Source organism: Monodelphis domestica, chromosome 1, assembly GCF_027887165.1.
Source record: "Monodelphis domestica isolate mMonDom1 chromosome 1, mMonDom1.pri, whole genome shotgun sequence".
Classification (NCBI taxonomy): Eukaryota; Metazoa; Chordata; class Mammalia; order Didelphimorphia; family Didelphidae; genus Monodelphis; species Monodelphis domestica.
The window spans coordinates 584992138-585010630 of record NC_077227.1 but is presented as its reverse complement, the minus strand read 5'-3'; the positions used below and the strand labels follow the sequence as shown (position 1 = coordinate 585010630).

The 18493-nt window shown below is 35.2% G+C and overlaps 1 protein-coding gene across 4 annotated transcripts in view; it reads left to right on the top strand.

The window, feature by feature from the left end:
- The window catches only part of ZMAT4 (zinc finger matrin-type 4), a 564854-nt gene that overhangs the window by 382743 nt on the left and 163618 nt on the right, over positions 1-18493 (top strand). For 2 of the 4 annotated variants that reach the window (XM_056813567.1, XM_056813568.1), the window contains exon 7: positions 9832-10065. In XM_056813567.1, the coding sequence (XP_056669545.1) occupies positions 9832-10065 (234 nt within the window). Of the gene's footprint in view, positions 1-9831; positions 10066-11827; positions 11978-14915; positions 17848-18493 lie in introns of those variants that run through there. The other 2 variants (XR_008915557.1, XM_056813569.1) reach the window with 2 other exon arrangements.

The following is an 18493-nucleotide window of genomic DNA, read 5'->3' as shown; positions in this document are numbered from 1 at the left end:
GTTTAAAAGCTGTCCATAGAACATTAAGGATAGTTCGTCATCATAAAAATATTTTATTTTCATTTAAAGATTTGGCAGAAGATTTCCTAGGAAAAAACACAATGGGCCACAGTGTTCCAATCAATTCACCATTAGAATATATATTCTTGACTATCTAGAAGAGAGTTTTCAGGAAAATAACCAAAACAATAATATTTAGATTTTTATATGCATTCAAGGTGAATGAAAATTACTGTATATTTGTACATTTCACTTAATACAAAGACAGTGAAAATTGGAAACATCCAATGAGTGATTTTTAATTATGGAACTAAACTACTCAAACAGGATTCAAGTGTTCTAGCAGACAGTAACTTTTCATCTCATCCTGTATATGTGTTCATTCATTAATTCAATAAGCATTCATTAAATAATAGGTAGTATGATAGACACTAATTACACAAAGATAAAACAATATATTCTTTGCCCTCGAGAGTTTTTTATTCTATTGGAAGATAGGATAGGAGTAGCAGGAAGAGACAGCATGTACACAGAAAAGTAAATAAACATTATGAATTTGCGGTAATAAAGAGACAAGTAACTGGGGGGAAGGGGAGTCAAGGCTGGTCTTGCTTAGGAAGTGACATTTATTTCAAGCTTTGAAGAAAACTAGGGACAAGGTAGAGGTGATGCATTCCAGGTGTTGGGTACAGATGGTGAAGGCCATGGAATGTCATGGAAGGGGAACAGGGCTGAGGCAAGTTTTTCTGGGATGATGGATAAAGGAGAGTGATATGGAGTAATTCTCAAAGTATTGGCTAACGTTAGGTTATGAAGAGCTTTAAAAGGTTTAGCAGAGAGATGTATTAGTTATCCTAGAGGCAAAAAAGAGGGAGCTACTGGAGCTTTATGAGCAAAGAACTATCTTGTACAATGTTTTCTGGTTCCAAATCCAGTGAATGAACAAATGGATAGATGCATGGATGGATGGAATGATATATAAAGGAATGAATGTTTATGTTGTATTGAACTTATCTGACCCTCACAACTGTAAGATTTACTCCAAGTATTATATTTTTAAGATTTATTAATAATCACTTGAAGTAGAAGAAATAAAAGAGCAAAAGTAAAACCATGAGTGAAGAAGAGTTTTCCCAGGTGCATCCCTGGAGACGAGTGAGAGGCAGGGTCACACACAAACTTCAAAACGTAAGGATGACATATGAGAATGAAAGTAGGACGCTGGGATTTGAAAAGTTCTGGGGAGCAGATCCTAATTACACGTAACCCTGATCTTTTTACATTGTCAAATTCTCTTTTTAATCATGCCATGATATCTTTTTCTTCCCCCTTCTCAATCTCTGATTAACATATAATGGGTTCCACATGTAAGCATATGCAGTAAGGAAATCTTCACCTGGGTTTTGGTGGGATAGAGGAAATAGTCACAAAATACTCATGAAGAAAAATGAAATGTTGAGTAGAATTTTTTAAGAGTCAAGCAACGAATGCTATGGCAATGACAGAGTGTTTTTAACTTAATAAGGACTTTTTCCATGACAGCTATGAGATTTAGATTAAGAAAATATTTTTATCCTGACTTGATAGGTGAGAAAACTGAGGTCAAATAAAATTAAACAATTTGCTCAAAATCACACAATTGGCAGGTGATAGAAGTTAAGTAAAGGGAGATCCTCTGAATTGAAATAAAGAGCTGTTTCTTGCCTCTGTTATTATACATAATGTCAAAGCATATTTTATTTTTAATGAATTAGATACCATCATCTCTTTTGATAATATTAAAATTTATATCATTCTTTATAAGATATGTTATAGAAGATATTAATTGATAAAATCAACTTGTTACATCTAAAAGATAATGTTAAAGAAATGGTTGTAGGTGGGGGAGGTGAGGTTTAACCTGTGGTCATCCTGTGACCCATAGTTTGACAATACATTGGAGGGTTCATTTCAGATCAAAGGGCTGATCCTGAGCTCATAAGACTCAGAAATATCATCCCTTTTATTCACTGAGACTTATCCCAAGCACAGCAATACAAATCCATCTTACCAAAACTCAGAAGAGATTGAATTGTAAAAGAGATTACCAATTTATTTGTTTTACATTAGAAGTTTCTCAAGCCTTGCATGGGACTGCTCTTTCCTAGACAGTAGGTCCACTCAAGAAACCAAATTATTAAAAAAAAAAGAATATTGGTTGATGATTAAAGTCCCAAAGCAAAATATGTTATTTTTTATGATTTTTTTAATCAAGCTATTGAAACCTGATGGATTTCCTATCTCTAATCTAGGGATACCATCTCTTAGAATAACCTCCTGTTATAGCTGCCTAATCTCTCTTTATGTTGTTTCTTATTAACTTCAATTTTGGAATGTAATACCTTCTTACCTTATCTCTAAATTCTAATATCTCCTATTGGGAAGTGTGTGTGTGTGTGTGTGTGTGTATGTGTGTGTTTCTACCATGCTTTGCCTAGGGAAAAGTAAATTTATATTTCAAAACTATTAGTTTTTTAGATTGCGAACTTTGGGTCTATTTTCCATTACCACCAACAACAGAAGACTGTATGCTACTCTGGTTGAATGTAAACAACTTAAGAGCAAGTATTGTTTACATTTATTTTGTTATCACCAGGACCTAGTATAGTGAGATAGATAGAGAGATAGAAAGATAAACAGTACTTCATCAGTGTTGGTTGTTGTTGGATTTGAAGATATATATATATATATATATATATATATATATATATATATATATATATATATGACAATGGGTAAATAATGATATATTGAGTTGTCATGAGAAAAATTAAAATAGGTCCATGAATTTGAGTGAATTGCAGCATGTCTCTTTTGAAAGAACAAAGGACTTGAAATGAGATTAATTATTAGTTAAGCTTCTACTTTCAATAAATTGGGTAATCTTTACTAAGTCCTTATCTGGGCCTCAGTTTTTTCATTTATAAAATGGAAATTATAATTTCTACCCTGCTAAGTCACAAGATGAATGTGAAGATCAAATGAGGCTGTGCTTTTTAAATTATAAAGTGCTTTCTTATTCTAATGCAATTCATTGTTGCTGTTATTATCACGATTGGTCTGACCAAGTCACCTCCCTCTCTCTCCTTCACTTTATAAATACTAATGCCTCTCTGCTACTTCAAGGATCAAATATAAACTTCTCTGGCATTTAATGCTGCTCACATTTGGCTCCTTCCTATCATCCCAGATTTGTTACATGTTCCTTTCCTCTACATACTTTATGGTGTAGTCAAACTGTCCAGCTTTCTGTTCTTCACCCATGATGATGTCATCTCAGCCTTCGCATTGGCTGATCCAATGCTTGGAATCCTTTCCTTCTAATCTCTTCTTACAAGCCCTGACTTCTTTCAAGCATTAATTTCTATTAGAGGTCTTTTCTAATCCGTACAGTTACTAGTTATGTTTTCCTCTAGGGCTTTCTTCTATTTACTCTATATGTATCTTGTTTATGCCTGTTTATGTACATGTTGTTTCCCCCATTAGAATGTAAGCTCCTTAAGCATCATGCCATTTTTTTCCCCTTTCTTTGTATCCTTAGAATTTAGCGCAGTGCCTGGAATGTAGTGCTTAAATGATAAATGCTCACTGACTATTCTATATTTCAAATATCTTTAAGTTTCCCATGTGGTTATATTCTTTAACCAAAACAGATATAAATATCTCTATCCCTTGGCAGAATTACTATGTCTCTTCCCTCCTTCCTATATGCCTCTCCCTTAAAAAGATTTATTACTTAAAATTGCCAAACTATCTCTAATCTGAATCTTATTACATTTAGTTAAATTGTTCCTTTTGTGATCCACAACTGATTGCTGGTCCTATACTTGAATGCAACCCTCTCTATGAAAACTTCTCCATTCCCTCCAATTAATAACTCTATTTTTCCCATCAAAGCACTTTTAAAAAATTTCTGCAACATATCTTCTATGAATTATTGCATTATACCTATTGGTATCTGTACATTTTTTTTACATCTATTGAGACAGTAAGCTTTGTAATAATAAGCCCACATGTGTATAGAACTTTCAGGTTCACACAGTAAATTATAAACTTTTTTTCCATTTAAAATCTATGATTGCTTTGTAAAATACAGATTTTAGATATTCTTGCCATCATTTTACAAATGAGGCAATTGAGATAAAAATTAAGTGACTCACCCATGATTGCATAGCTAGTAAGTGACGTATTCAGGATTTGAAGCCAGGGATCTGTCTCCTGACTACAACTTGCTGGACCAGAATTTCTCATGGAATGACCCAGGGACCCCTGGTGGTCTTTGAGACTCTTTCAGCAGGACCATGAGGACAAAAGCATTTTCCTAATAATACAAAGTGTTTTCATATCTGATAGTATAAATATTGATAAGTAAAACTTCTCATAAATAAAAGTTCTTGAAGAGTTCTTCAAGAATTTTAAGATTGTAAAAGACTACTGCAATGAAAAGGTTTGAGAATCATTGCCCTAGACAATGTTTCCTCTCTGAGGGTAGGGAATTGTATAAATTTTATGAGGATAAAGTAGATAAATTATTCAACACAACAAGAATTTAATAAGTATTTGTTGAATGAATCAATGAACAAATGAATGGTAGGTTGCATCCTGCTAGGATAGCCTTCAAGAACCTAGTAGTATAGTCCTCTAGGACCTACCAGAACAACATAAAACATTACAGAAAACTTTAGATCAATATTATTATTAATATTAACTCTTCTGAGCTGTGATATTCCAATAGTAGTTTTCTGCATTCCAAGATGATTACTTTGCTAACTAGCCTATAAGCAAAAATCAGTCACTGAAGTTGTTTCCTTGGGGACTCTGCAAAATTATTGTTTTGGACCCAAATTTTCTGATCAAAGGAAATCACTGAAAAAATGCAAAAAAAAATTGTTTTTTCCCATCATATCAAGAAATGTCTTTTAAGAAAATAAATATCAATTACTAAAAATTACTTATGTCAAGCATTTTATCTAAAAGAGAAAAACCTAATTAAAAGTAATTTGTAAGCTAGGCATGCTGATTAAGTTTTAATTGTACTCTGGATTATTACAGTATTACCCCAGTTCTCAGCCCCTCCTTAAAGCAAACTCAAGTTTTGTTGTTTTGGCAACTGCATTCCTCACTGCAGAAACACACAGAAAGAAGCAGCAGCTATGTTGCAGTATGTGAAAATTTGCTTTTTGTCCTCAAGACATTTTGGACTTGAATTATTAATTTTTTTTCCAAAGAAAAAAATCAAGTGCTGCTCAGAATATGAGGGAATTCAGGATAGTGGAGAAAAAGAAAAGGTCCTGTTGGTGTGACCACTATTATTCCAAAGCCTTTGGAGAGGCAGTCTAATGTTGGGAAAAAAAGCACTAAATTATGACTCAGGAGCCCTGGGTTCAACTTCCAGCTCCTCCTCTGATTTGATCCTAGGAAATCTATCAGCTGCTAAATATGACCTCAAAGGTTTCTTCTTGCTCAAATATTCTGCTGATAATTTGCTGATTTAAAAAAAACCCATAAGAAATGGCCTTGATGAGCAGCTAACATATTTGTTCTTTACTTTCCCTTCAAATTCATATTTCTGGATCCTAGTCCAGATTGTAAGCACACAGACTGAGAATATGTTAGATCAATAACAGAAACTGTCCATATCTTAAAATGCTGTAATTTGTGATGAATTCCCTTTCAATTTAGAAAAGAAACATCCACCCCTACTCACTCTGGCATCCCTTGCAAACCTCCTCCCTCTTCTGCCCAGCCCCCAAAAAACCCACACATATTTTGCTTAAAGTATCAACTAGAAATGACATTTAAGAAGCAGTCAATCTCTGTCACTGTCTCTTCTCTCATTTTTTCTCTTCCCTCCCTCTCTTCCTCTCCTCCCTTCTCTCTCTCTCTCTCTCTCTCTCTCTCTCTCTCTCTCTCTTTCTGTCTCTCTCTCTCTCTCTCTTTCTCTCTCTCTCTCTCTCTCTCACACACACACACACTGAATAAAATCAACATAACTTCTTTTCTCTGACTTAGAATCACTGAACCACAGAATGTTAGAGATGAAAAAGGATTTTAGAGTATTAAACAGAATAGAATGCTAGGATTAGAAAGAACTCTAGATTATAGAACATAGAATGTTATACCTAGAAGGAATCTCAGAAACTAGAACATACACCAACAGCTTGAAATGACTTTAGACCAAGGGTTCTTAACTTGGGGCCTGTGCATCCTTATTTCAGGGGCTCTATGAATTTGAATGAGAAAAAAATATATGTACATATTTTAAAATTGTGATGTAGTTTCCTTTGCAATCCTATGTGGGTTTTTGTATGTAATTTAAAGCATTATTTTAAGAAGGATCCATAACTTTTACCAGACTGCCAAAAGGGACCATGACTCAAAAAAGAATAGGAACCTCTGCTTTGAATATAAATACAGATATGAAATGTGTGTGTGTGTGTGTGTGTGTGTGTGTGTGTGTGTGTGTGTGTGTTGGTGTGTTGATATAGGGAACTCACAGGTAAGGAAACTTCCTTTTTCAAAGCAAGTCTGCAGCATCACTTGCAATTGATAGTTTTAGAGTTGCTTCAAGCACTGAGGTGTTAATAATTTGTCTAAGTTCACAAAGCCAGTATGTCTCAAAGGTGGAACTTGATCTGAGGTCACTATGGCTCCAAAGCCAGCTCTGTATCCATAATGTCCTACCATCTTTCATAGAACATAGAAATCAAATCAATTCGATTTATCAATTATATATAGTTAGTAAAGCTCATAGTTGAAAGGAAATATAGGACACAAAACAAAATGAATTAGAAGAAAAAATAGAATACATGCAGTTAGGGAGCCTGGATTCAGATCCTCTGAAGGTGGCTGACCATGGAGCAAGTCACTTTCTCTCTCTAAACTTCAATGTCCCATTTAAAAAAAATGGAGATAAATCAATATATCATGGTTATTTTCTTACACATGCCTCATACCCATTGTTTTATAAAAGCCTTTCTAGCATAGCTTATCAGGGTTGAAAGTAGCATAGAGAAAACCTGAATTATCTAAGTACTTGATTGGGCACACATAGTTCAAGTTAATTCTATGAAAATGAATCTTGTGATATATATCTATATATATTTAAATGTATCTTGCCTTTTCCTAATAAGTCAGTTCTTTGAATTCAGCAAGAGACCCATCACTCCCATCTCTGTGATCATATTTTCTTCAGTATTTTGCTATTTTTATTTAAATCCCTTGTAATTAAATTTTTTTCATTAATTAATTCATTTAGAATATTTTTCGATGGTTACATGATTCATGTCCCCCCACCCTTCCGTAGTTGACGTGCAATTCCACTGGGTTTTACATGTATCATTGCTCAAGTCTGTGATCATATTAAGCTTCATTCTTCCTTCCTTTCTCCCCAAATGTCACTCAAATATCAGTCAACAAGTTGCTTCTTTGTAGTTGTTTTTCTTTTCCATAATATAATTTGCATACATTTGTCATAGTCTAGTCTAAATTTCAGAGGGAGGAGGGGTTCTTCTGTCATTCTTGTAACAGCTCCCAGGTGCTTGCTTGTCTCAGTGCTCCCTGGAAGTGGTTGGCTGTAGTTCTCCTGGTCATACCTATCTACATCCCAGCATGTTTATAAGGATCATACTACATTATATGTATAAATTACTTGCTGATCTTTAAGATATGTGTGAATGGTGCTGACTTTATAATTTTACCTGACAATATATTTTCATCATCATTATTAATATTATCATTGAGTTAGGAGGATGGAGCAGTGATCTTGGGAGATCTGAGTTTGCATCTTGCCTCAGACACTTACTAGCTGTGTGACCTTAGGCAAATCTCTTAACCTTTATTTGCTTTAGTTTCTTCCTCCATAAAATAAGATAACCTGCCTCTAGGGTTGTTTTGAACACAAAATGAGATACTATTTATAAAGCACTTTGCCAACTTTAGAGCACTAGATACATAAATAATATTACTGTTGTAATATTATTAAACTGGATAGGTCCTTGGATGTCTAGGACTTAGTACAAGTACTAGACAAGATCTTACAGATGTAAAACAAAGAATCTGAGAACTAGAAGGGACTTAGAATACGCAAGAGTCCACTAAAGAGAAATGGACCTGCTAGATCTCCTATTTCATATCCATGTTACAGAAAAGGAAACTGAGGCCCTGTTTGGGGAAGCAAGTTGTCCCAAGGTCATAGAACTACTGAGATATCTGTCACAATTTTTAAAGGATTAATTGAAGTTTCAGCTTTACCTTTTCTATATTCAAGTTACATTCGCTAGTGATGTCTGAAGTGAGAGAGCAGAGCTCATTTGCTCATAGTGGTTCACTTACTTGTTCTGTATATTTCAAATACGAATGAATTTTCACTTTAATCTTGATTTTAAAATAAATCTTTTTTTCAGAGTTTTGCAAAGGACATTGCTTCTTCTCTCCTTGGTTGATCTTTTGATTTTTAGGTTTTTACATAACTATGAAAATTCACTTATCAATAAATAATGAAACCTTGGGAGCTGCTCAACTTCATTTAGGGGGTTTGGCTTAGTTCTAAGGACTTATAATGAAAGTGCTCTCTAGATGGTCCCTTGTCTCCTTTGATATAAATGTAACTAGTTACTAGCCATTAGACCACTCCACCTTTTACATGAATCGTTTGTATTCATGAGCTTGTATTATTTTGTTAGGTATGAAAGTGAGTCTTAGGTTGTTAACAACTTCTACTGAATAGGATTCTTATAGAGGAAGGATGAAGGATGCAAGCACTTAGCAATGCCTTCTCTTTACCAGGTATTTTATAAATATTATCTCATTTGATCCTCATAATAACCTTCAGAGGTAGGGACTGTTATTGTCCCCATTTCACAAGTTGAGGCACCTGGGGCAAAGAGTAGAGGGACTTGCCCAGGATCACATAGCTAGTAAGTATCTGAAGCTGGATTTGAACTCAGGTCTTCCTGAATCCAAGTCCAGCACACTAGTCACCTAGCCACCTAATAGAATGGAAAGAGCATGGAAATATAGTCAAAAGTTCTACCTTTGTTCAGTCTTAGTTTTGACTTTAGTAGAGGAATTTAATCTTTCTGGGACAGAGTTTTTTTCTTTTGTAGTTCAGTAATTTTTATCCTTTTTTTTTTTGCCTTAAGAACTCCTTGAGCAGCTTGGTGAGGTCTATGGACCACTTTTGTAGATTATTTTTTTATTTTATTAAAGGAAAGGCTAAATTTTAGCTAGAGGTTAGTGCAAGTAAAGATGTAATTCCCTCCTTTTCCAAGTTCATGGACCCCCCCTCTTGAAATCTACTAACCAACTCTACAGGATAGGGTGTGTGTGGCACATGGTCTGTGGACTCCAAGTTATGGTCCTCTGGACTAAAGGATCTCTGTGGTACCTTCTAGCCCTCAGAACTGTCATAAGACTCCTTTTAGTTCTGCATTGTATTATGTGCTCCTGGGCAAGTCTCTGAAGCAATCTGATCCTTGACTTCTTAGCTATAAATTAGGGATATGAATTCATTTACTCTCTACTTCATTGAGTTTACTGGAGATCAAGTAGGATCATGTACAGAAGTGCCTAGTGACTGTGAAGGGCTATATAAATATGAGCTATTATTATTGTGCATGAGATTATTTTAATTAAGTAACAATGCTTAATATTCAGCTCTCAAGTTGCTATATTTGATTCTTGAGCTTGGTGACTAATGTGGGAGTATCTTTCATCTTCAGGTGTTGAGAAGAAAATGTAGGCAATAATAGCTGAATTAAAGCCTTTATTTTTGAATGTTTCCTCTTACAGAAACCCCTCTGAGTCCACTTAAGCCTCCCCACTCAGCCAGTGCCCCAGGAGTGCCCGTGTCTTCACCCCATCGTCGAAGAGATTCAGACAGATACTGTCAGCTCTGTGCAGCCTGGTTCAATAACCCTCTGATGGCCCAGCAGCATTATGAAGGCAAAAAACACAAAAAGAATGCCGCCAGGGTGGACTTGTTAGAACAACTAGGGAAGACGCTGGATCTGGGGGAGTTGAGAGGTAAGGGGGAAGAATTACTTAAGAGCAAAAAGTGCCAGCAAGACAATAAAGACTCTCTAGTCCTAATGGTTCCCATTCCTGGTCTTCTCCATCCTTACACTCTGTGCAAAAAACTAGGATCACAGCTGATACGTCTGTTTGGGCAAGAATGATCACTGACATGCCTCTCTTGTTTCATCCTCACAACAACCCTGTGTGGTAGTTACTGCAGCTATTATGGTCCCTGTTTTTCAGGTGAAGTAAATAAGGTTCTTAGAGGTTCAGTGGCTTACCATTGGCCATAGTGACTAGTGTCATAGGCTAGATTTGAACTCAAGAATTCCTGAATCCAAGTTCAGGGCTCTATCCCTTCAGTACACCTTTATGCCAGAAGTTCTAAACCTGGACCGATAGCTTTCCTTTTTCAATGTATGAAAAGTATTTTTAACATTAGAAAGCTATTCATGATATATGTCAAGTAATAATAATAACAACATTTATATAGCACTTGGCTATGTGCCAGGCATTGTTCGAAGTCCTTTTTATAATAAATATTATCTCATCAAATCCTTCCTCACAACACTGTAAGGTAGGTGCTGCTAGTATTCCCATTTTACAGAGGAAATTAAGGCAATTAGATGTTAAATGACTTGCCTTGGGTTTCACAGCTAGTATCTAAGGCTTCATTTTACTTTAATTTTTCTGACTTCAGGCCCTAAACTCTATTTATTGAATCACTAGCTGTGCCAGCATACATTTATATATGCATATAGATAGATAGATAGATAGATAGACCAAAAATCAAAATATGTATATGCTTATAAATGCACATATGTGTAAATAAGTAGGTTCATGTACACACATACACAAATGCACAATACATATAGGCACATACCCATAACAAACTATACATATATGTGCATGCATGTATGTATATATGTGCATTCATGAATGCATGTGCATCACATACAAGTTGAGGACCCTGAGGCACATGGATTAAATGACTTGCTAAGGATCACACAGCTGATAAGTGTCTGAAATTGGGTCTTCTTGAATTCAGGTCCAGCCCTCTATTCACAGCCTCATATAGGTGCCTAATAAAGAGGAAAGAGCAAAGAAATATAGTCACAGGTTCTAGGTTTGAGTGTTCACTGTTAGTATGTGACCTTAGTTAAGAGACTTAATGTCCCTGGATTAGGGTTTCTTCTTTTGTAAAATGAGGGGCTTGGACTACATCAGGAGTTATTATTATGTTAAGAACTCTTTGAGCAGTCTGGTGAAGCCTATGGAACCCGTTTTGGAATATTTAAAGGAATTCCTTATTAAAGGAAAAGCTAAATTTCAGTTAGAGGTTAGTAAAATTAAAGATGTATTTTCCTCTATTCCAAATATATATATATATATGTATGTATATAATAACTATGTATGTATACATATATACACATACACATAACCATTTCAGTACATTTATATATGTAGTAATTATAAGTGTTAATATATATTCTTTATAATATATTTTTATAGTATTATTAAATATTAGTTGTTTATATATCTACACACAGATTCTCCTTTTTTAGTATTACATATTTTAGTTTGTGTTTAGAAACATTTTTCTAAGAGAGAATCTATAGGCTTCAGCAGACTGCCAAAAGGGTCCACCATAGGAATCCATACTCTAGAGAAATACTGAATTATATAAAGAAAAACAACATAAAATAAGTACTAGCAACTTTTTTTTCTCTTGTCTCTGCTTAAAAATTACTGCTCTGGTCCATTTTCCTAGGGAGGTGTGGTGGTATTGTGAAGAGAGTTCCTTTTGGAGCACTGATCGAGTCTCCTGATGCTGTCTGTCACTGAATGTCCTTAGCCGAGATGCTAACTTTTTCAGGACTACAGGTTCCTTCCTCGTCTATAAATGAGCAGTTTAGATGAGGTGATTCCTTGTTCTATATTATTACTCTATCCAAGCCATTTCACCCAACTTGGTGATTTCTTACAGGCCATTTCTTCAACATATCTTGTAATAATAATAAAAAAAACAACCTTTAGATACTTTATCATTATATATCTCTCTTAGCTAGAGGAAAACACAAAGTTTACTATTTTAGAACAATAAATGATTCCTCTGCAAATGCCTTGGGAAAATCTTATTACTGCTTTTTCTTGGGGGACTGCCCTTACCATAGGGCTTGTCTAGAATGGTACAAGAGTCTCTCATAGCTGAAGGCCAAGCTGTATCACCCTCTTCCTAGGAATGAGCACAGTTTGTTAGGGGATTCCATCATGGCAGGGCACTGAAGGAGAAAAAGAGGGTTTTATTTATGTTTTCTGCCAGATATTATGACTTGAAGAAGAGTTATTCCTCGAGGAAATTCTCCTTCCCTGTTCTAAATGATTGGTGCTGCATCTTTTATGTACAGACACATATCTTAATGACTTGGGCATCTGAATTCTTTAGCATTTAAGCAGCCAGTCTTTTATATAAAAGACAAAAAGGATCCACCTTGACTTGATAACTCAATGTGACTCTGACTCAGTCACACGTGGAATGTGATTAGCATCGAACAAACTGTCCTTGAAACTAAGCCTTTTGCCAGCCATATGAAACATCTTGATAATACCTGCTATATACACATCCTTAAAAGTTTATCATAGTACACTGCCAAACCCTGAGAGCTGAGCACTTGGGTAGTCTAGCTACTTTAAAGATACTGATTATGTCCTGATTGCTGGGAAATCTCCAAAGGATTCATGATAGGCTGGAAAGGAGTTGAAAGTTACCAAAAGAATACTATAACTGGGGTGTCTTAGTTTTGATCACCCTTAGAGCTGGTGCTTTTCTGTATTGATTATTTCAAAATTACCCTGTATAGAGTTTGTTTGTACTTCATTGTTAGGAAGCTGTCATGAGGAGTCTAAGCTCCTTGAGGGCAGAAACTGTCTTTTGCTGTTCTTTGCTTCAGTATTTTGCACCATCATACAGTAGGCTAGATGCCACAGTGGATAGAGTGCCAGTCTGGAATCAGGGAGACCTGAATTCAAATCCAGCCTCAGACACTTACCAGTTGTGTGTCCCTGAGCAAGTCACTTAACCCTGTTTGTCTTAGTTTCCTCATCTGCAAACCACTCCACGATCTTTACCAAGAAAATCCCAAATCAGGTCATGATGAGTTAGACAAGACTGAAAAAATGATTGAAAAACAATCAATATTGTCAGCATTTAAGAAATGCTTATCAACTGATTATCTCACTTTTGTGGGTAATGAATTTGCCTGGGATGAGTAAGGATAAAGAAGTCTGAAAGTTTATTTATTTGGGATTCAATATCAAGTCTATACCTGGCAGGGGAAAGCTGGGGACTAAATAAGGGGAGAAAAATCTGCAAGTCACACCTTAGCTACTGCTCTCCTATCCCACTCTGTCATCTGATGATTCATGGATCCCTTGAAGTGCTAAAATATTCTCCCCTCTCAAATATATGTGTATATGATTATGTGTATATATATATTTTAGAGCACTCAATCTGCATATTTCTGTGAATATGTTTGTATAAATGTGAAAGTACTGTATGTATACATTTATATCAATATATAGTATGCATACATACAGGTGCATATGCATCTACATACATATATGTACACATGTGTGTGAATGTATACACACAGAGTACCCCTAATATGTTAGTTCAGTTTCAAACTATCAAAGCTTAAAATTACACTGGCTTTGGGGAAGCCTTGTATATGATCTCTCTCTCTCTCTCTCTCTCTCTGTCTCACTCTCTTTATATATTTGGTTTCTGAATTCTGTGTTTTTATTGATTATGAAACTTGCATGTGTCTAGGGAGATGCTGCTGCCATCAATAGAAAGAAGAGATTTATGGCAGGGTCTGAGTGAAGATGAGAATTTCAGTTTTCGACATGCAGAGTTTGATGTGCTGCTGGGACATCTGGATTGGAATGTTCAGTAGGCAGCTAAAAATGTTGGAATGAAGTTCAAGGGAGAGAGGAGAGGAGAATCTGGGAGGCATCTATGTAGATATGATAACTGAAGCCATGGGTATAAAAAAGATCTCCAATGGAGAGGGTGAAGGGAGAGAAAAAGAGAGAAAGGATAAAAATATCTTAGGGAAAATATAAGTCTTAAAAGGAAGCATGTTAGACAGATGGAAAATTAACCAGAATATGGAGCAGAAGCCCTAGGGATAAAGAAGATCATAACAAAAGGAATGGATGACCCCTGATATAGTTATCTGAGAAATGTCCATTGAATTTGACAATAAAGACATCATCCAATTTCCAAAGAATGGATCTAGAAATCATATTGTAGTGAGATGATGAATAAGTAGGTGAGAGGGAGCATTACCATTCCTTCTATCATTCCTGCTTCTCAAATTGGACTGCCAGTCAGTCCTTATTTCTTTATTTGTCCTAAATAATATAGTGAGAGATTATATCCATGGCATCCTCTATTACTTAGGTCATACAGATAAAAATTGCATACCTGGGATGTATGTGAATATATATATATATATATATATATATACACACACACATATACACATGTATTTGTATAAATAGTGTTACAAGTACTTGAGACAATTAACAATTTCGATTTAATTTTGAGGCAACAGTAGTCATTCACATCTGTCTACCCACTCCAAGATGATTCAGATCAAATGGCCTTAACCATATGAAACTAGACTCAGTTGGTTTCTCCAGCTTTAATTAGCTCTCTGTTATTTGAGTGATACATTTCTAGCCATATACATATGTTTCATTGCTCATTTGTTGTGTTTTTAATTTGGTAGCTTTGAAGAATGGACATTATGCCAAGGTATAACTTTTTAAAAACATTTTTCATTGACTCCTAGAGATATTAAAGTGGATGCTGTTTAGAGGAAATCAACCATGTCAAAGATCATTCATATCCATAATGAAACAAGATCAGGAGCACTAAAGAACAAAAGAAAATGTGGCCTAAAATGGAAAATAATTCCATGAATGGATAGATTATTGCTGCATAAAGCCCAATTACTCCTCAGAAAAGAACCAAAAGCATTCAGAGGGACCTGGCAGTTGGAGGATTGCCAATGATACATCTACATTGAGGCAGAAATTTTACAAAGTTGGAAAACCTATGGAAAGGGCAATAAAGACAACCAAATCCAAATTGCTACTAGTCTCTGATATGAAGGAAAAGAAAGGTTTCCCATCAGCAAGACAACACAAATACAGAATTACAAAATAGGAAATTTTACTAACGAATCCTACATTTTCATTCAAGATTATGCCCAAATCATTCATTGAAGTCTGACATCTGGACATCTTCATCAGTCTTTAAAATACCATTCAAAAAGATATTTGGGGAATTTTTTCCAATTGGCCTGAAACTCATCCTTATTAAAATAAGAATGGACTCTGATAAATATAGGTATATTCTAACAAACATATCTTTTTATTTGAGTTCTCAGTGCTTTGCACAGTGCCTGGCACATGGTAACAGATTAATAAATGCTTTATCTAGTCAAATCTACAAAAGATGTAGATAAATTTGTTTCAATGACCTAAGAATCCTATCTAATTTAATTTAATTTAAATCTAATTTAAAGTCCAATGAAATATTTACGTAACTAAGGTTGAATTTGAATTTGGATCTTCCTGACTCTAAGTCCAGAGCTCTATCTACTCTGGTCCTAGCTACCTCTTTATGAGAAAAGGAAGTGTGTTTCTTGAGGCCAAAGAGTATGCTTATAAAAAAAAAATACCCACAAACTTTTATCAATTAATTATCTTTTTTAAACCTCAAAAGTACCAACCCTAGATATATTCAAATATTTATATAAATGCTAAAGGTCTATCTGCCAAGGCCTTTGCAAAAGACAGCCTTTGGGGAATAAAACAGAGGTCCTAGCTAGGTACTAAATACAGAGGCATTGAGTCAATTACAAATCATTAAGTCACTAACTAACCTGAGATGGTAACATAAGAGTGTGAACAAGAAAATTCCGTCATGAGATCATGGTCAGAGTTTTTACAAAGGCAGGAAGAATTTAAACATGATTTAGTCCAATCCTCTCATTTTATACACACAAACTGAGGCCTTGAGAAGTCAAATGCTTTAATAAAGTTCAGTTTACCTGAAACCAAGAAAAATAATTATATTTATTGGCATACAATGAACCTTAAAAGTTTTTTACCTTTTAACATTTTAAAAATGCCATACCCCCCCCTTTTGTTGCAATCATTTTTACATGCTGAATTCAAAAGATTTTGATACAGATTCCTTAATTCTTCTTTATGGAAACATACATGGACATTAACAGCCTATTGTTAAAAATCTAGCCATGAGCAAAGTCCATAAATTTTCAAGGGGTTTAAATTATGAGTGTTCTCAAGTCACTGAAGTAAGTTTATCTACATCCTTTATAGATCAGACTAGATAAAATATTTATTAAGCCCTTCTTCCATCCCAAGCAATGTGAAAACCACTGAGAATATAATCAGAAAGAACAACAATCCCTTCCCTCAAGAAGGTTAAATTCTCCTAAGGTAAGACAACAGGGACATGATGGAAACATACTGTAAAGTAGTGGGGGAGAATAGGGAGGAAAATAGGCTAGAAGTAAGTTAGAAGCAAACATTTTGTAATGGACACTTCTCCAATGGGGGGTTGGGAAGGAACTCACCAAAGAGAATAGGAGCTTATTTAGTGGTGTCTTTATCAGTATGAAGGAGTGCTGAGAAAGAGGTGGGAAAATCATGGGGGAACTGAGTCAGGTTAGCAGTTTTATGAATTTTCATAAAATTTTGTGATAAATGGAATGATACAAGTCCATATTTCAGTATCTGCCCCATGCCATGGAACACTCGTTATTGGAACAACCTCATTCTTCAAGATCTATCTTATCAGTCTTGTTACCCCACCTCATTAATTCCCTCTGCTGTTCTGATTGGAGGGTCAGGCTCTGAATGCCAAATCTCAATGAACTATTTGAACTACTTTGGGACTTCTCTATCATCTTCATCATTTCCTTTTGTCTGGTACACCTCCATCTTTCTACTTTCTCTCAGCTTCTTTTTGGGTTTTATCTTGCCCCCTTAGATTATAAACTTCTTGATGTCAGCGGATGTTTCTATTTTCAGATAGATCTTCAGTGCCTAGTATATAGTAAGTGCTTAATAAATGCTTATTGGTTGACTATTTTCATTTTCTATTTCAATTTGAGACTTTCTGTGAATTCACTCCAAGGCAGAAGAGTAGTAAACGTTAGATTACAGGAATTAAGTGATTTACCTAGGGACACATAGCTAGGAAGGGTCTGAAACCAGATTTGAAGGAGGGTCCTCCTGAGTTCAAGCTTACTATGCTATCCACTGTGCTACTTAGCTGCCCCCAATGCCTCATTTATTATCATATTTCCATCTCAGCATTATAAAAATAGGTCACATTTTTATTGTGCTTGAAGGTTTGTAAATCATCCTGGAAAACTCAGTTTAATCCAATAAACATTTATCAAACAGCTACCAGTTACCTAGCCCATTGTTACATGTGGGGATACACTTGCTTATGACTGTTGGGGGTTATGAAGAGAAGTGATATAACATGTAGACATATGTATAATAATACAAGCTAATAGGAACAGCTAAGTGGCGCCATCATGGATGAGTGCTGGAATCTGGAAGACCTTAATTTAAATCTTGCCTCAGAATTTATGATCTGTGTGACCCTGGGAAAAGCACTTAATCTCCCTCAGCCTCAGTTCCCTCATCTGTGAGATAGGGATAGAAATAGCATTGGGTCATTATGAGGATTAAATGAGATTACACATTCACAGTGCTTTGTAAATCTTAAAGTGCTGATAATAATAATAATAATAATAATAATAATAATAATAACTTATTTCAAGAAGGAGAGTTAATGACTTGATGGAACTAAAAAAGACCTTTGTAGTAGAAATTGATATTAGAGAAAATTAGAAGTTTTTGAACTAAAACATCATTGACATTCTAAATGATGTTCACTGAAATATCTATGCATATTCGTAGTGGGGTACCTCTTGAATTGTATTGGAGTTTGCAGTGGGAACTGATTATGGAAAACAACATCTTCATTATTCCTTCTTCCTCTCAGAACTAATTCCAAAAGGAGTATAAGAAAATATGTGAAATATCACACACACACACACACACACACACACACATACGGAAAGTCACTGAATAATGGAATCATAAAATTCCCTTGGCCAGAAAGTACGTTGGAGGTCATCTCCCCAAGCTTAAATTTATCCTGCTACATAAAACCCAGAGAGAATGCAGTTCCTCATTTAGAAACATTGGAAGTAAAAACTGAAGTGTAACTTAGGAGAATCCAGCAAGGGGGAGACAGAGGGTTAATTTGACACATGCTAGAGCCCCTTTGGGAAAACATTCTGCTCCTTAAACTTTGAAT